The sequence below is a fragment of the Montipora capricornis genome, chromosome 8 (genome assembly GCF_036669925.1).
Source record: "Montipora capricornis isolate CH-2021 chromosome 8, ASM3666992v2, whole genome shotgun sequence".
NCBI classification, from domain to species: domain Eukaryota; kingdom Metazoa; phylum Cnidaria; class Anthozoa; order Scleractinia; family Acroporidae; genus Montipora; species Montipora capricornis.
The window spans coordinates 38,957,521-38,960,020 of NC_090890.1; the positions used below are offsets into that span (position 1 = coordinate 38,957,521).

General features: G+C 37.4%; 1 protein-coding gene across 1 annotated transcript in view; it reads left to right on the forward strand.

Annotated features, from left to right (window-relative positions):
• LOC138059312 (chromatin remodeling regulator CECR2-like) overlaps positions 1–2,500 on the forward strand; it is a 27,376-nt gene that overhangs the window by 12,481 nt on the left and 12,395 nt on the right. The window contains exon 8 of the mRNA XM_068904879.1: positions 1,993–2,203. Within this exon, the coding sequence (XP_068760980.1) occupies positions 1,993–2,203 (211 nt within the window). The remainder of the gene's footprint in view (positions 1–1,992; positions 2,204–2,500) is intronic.

Consider the following 2,500-nt stretch of genomic DNA (forward strand, 5'->3'; position numbering starts at 1 on the left):
GACCTGCAAGTGGCAACAGCTAATCTAAGCGGGCCAGACTTACTTAAGGATGAATTATTGTTGCAGCAAATGAAGGCAATAAGAGCAGTGCTTGTGAAAGAAATTACGGCAGATGGCACCAAACAGCAAGATAGTTAAAATTTAAACCCTTATGACTACTTAACCAGTCGCACATGTGCTTTCTTTACTATCGTGGGCATTTCAATATAGTCAATGGCACGTATGTCTGCCATGGCTTTTACTGGATCTCGCCAGGAGTTGGAAAAAGTTAATGCATCTTGGTTACAGGCTTTGGATGTGTTTGAAAAACTGCTGAATTTTGAGCCACATTTTCAACCACCTGGATGGTTCTCAAACCGCTCTTTTAATTCAATTTGACTTGAAAGGTCCCCAGAATTTTTATTGCTCAATCTCAACGTTTTGAAGTTTTGAAAGAAACACTTGCCTTAAATGATTACAACATTACTGTATTCCTATCCAACCTTGTCCCTCAAAAAAACAGTATCAGCATCTGAATAATTTTATGCTATTTTTTGTCATAATAATAATAATAATAATAATAATAATAATAATAATAATAATAATAATAATAATAATAATAATAATAATAATAATAATAATAATAATAATAATAATACAAGTGTCAATCCTTTACAAAAGTAAAAAAATGATAATAATGATACTCACTTAAATGTTAAAAATAAATAAATAAAATAAATAAATAAATAAATAAATAAATAAGAAGGTATTACAAATCAAAAATATTTACGGAAAAGATAAGTTTCAAGAGAAGCTTTAAAAGAGTTAACTGAGGGACTGTACTGAATATCTAGTGGCAAAGAGTTCCAGAGTCTAGGGGCTGCTGCACTAAAGGCTCTATCACCATAATGTTTAGAGTTGGTTCTAGGTACAATTTGCAAGTTCTTATCAGCGGAACGAAGTTTGCGCGTTGGTTTGTATTTTGCTAAAATTTCAGATATTTAGTCTGGAGCCTGATTATTTAATACCTTGTATGTAATTGATAAAATCCCAGGACACTGGGATTTTCCGGGATCACTTGGCTCCAGTTGTTCAAAAGGCCGGATAATTTTATCCAGTGGATTTATAAGTCAGTATCCAGAGTAAAAAAATATTCTTCACGTTAAACATTGTCCATGATTTTCTTGTAAACCGTTCAGCTTGACGTGCTTACGGTGTGTATATTCACAGTTACGAGTGAAATACTGAAATCTTTGCAGAGATTGAAACTTTTGCATAGATAAAGTTATTAGATGTTTTGTCACAATAATTCTCAATACAAGGTTGTCAGAAAGTTTCCCAGTAGACTGCCAAGACAACAAGGAAGAAGGAGGGGTTTTTTGCTGGCGTCTTGTCAGTAATAATCAATGATGAGTGAGGCTCCAGCACTTGGCTAAGTAGCCTGACTTCTAGCTGTTATACACAATTGTGGTCTCATTCACACAGAAGCCCTTCCAGCTAATCCTGCCAAGCCGACCACATGCTGGAAAGGTCAGACCACAACACCGGGAACACTGTCCCCTACTCTTTTCGAATAGTGTGTGGGATCTTTAACGTCCCACAGAGTTAATGAACAAGGGTTGTGAGACGGGACCTCAGGCTTATAGTCCTTATCCGAGAAGACTAGAGAGTCTCACCATTTGCAGATGTAATTACAAAGGCAGCACTTCCTCCTCAGTTATTTAGAGACCCTGAGTGTTGGTCCGGCCGGAGTTGAACTCACGACCTCCCGCGTGACAGCCCGGTGCGCGATGATGTGAGAAACACCTAAAGAGATTATATGATGAAATAAGATAAAAAGACTTGTGCTTTAAAAAGAAACGATAAGGTACATATAATAACGAGAGAGTTGTTGTAATCCTTGAAACCACAAAACATGGGCCTTTAAAGTCCTTGAAAGTTTGGTCTGAAAAATAGTACGGACCCTGGAATTAGGAGCCAAACCATTTTGAAATGTTGTCATTTTGAATGCAGGATAAAGCCATAAGAAAGAAATTGCTTATGGAGATGGCACCACGTAGAGCATCCGACAGAATAGCATCCAAAGTACATGTCAGAGAAGAAGAGGAACTGCAGGAAGAAAGTGAAAAACAACGAGAAAAGGAAAGACTGGCAGAGGAAAGAAAAAAAGAAGAGGAAGAGAAACAACGAGAGAAACAGCAACAAGCTGAGAAAAGACAACAAGGTTGGTCTAAAGACTTGCAATTGTCAGAGCATGTTTGACCTCGTATAACAATCTCTTTTTTTGTCTTAGTTATTATTCACTTTTTGCAGACTGGTCTTTTGCCAATTTTCTTCCTCACAGCAGGGTCCTCTGCGTTCTTTCTCTTAAATACGGAGAAGCACTATCAAAGGGGTCACTTCACGCTCTGCTTGTGCGCATTCATTCAAGCTGCAAAATGTGATAAATCCAAGATGACGATCAACAAGCAGAAAAACAGGAACGGGAACCCCTAAAAGATATTTCCAGGGCGAGAAAAGT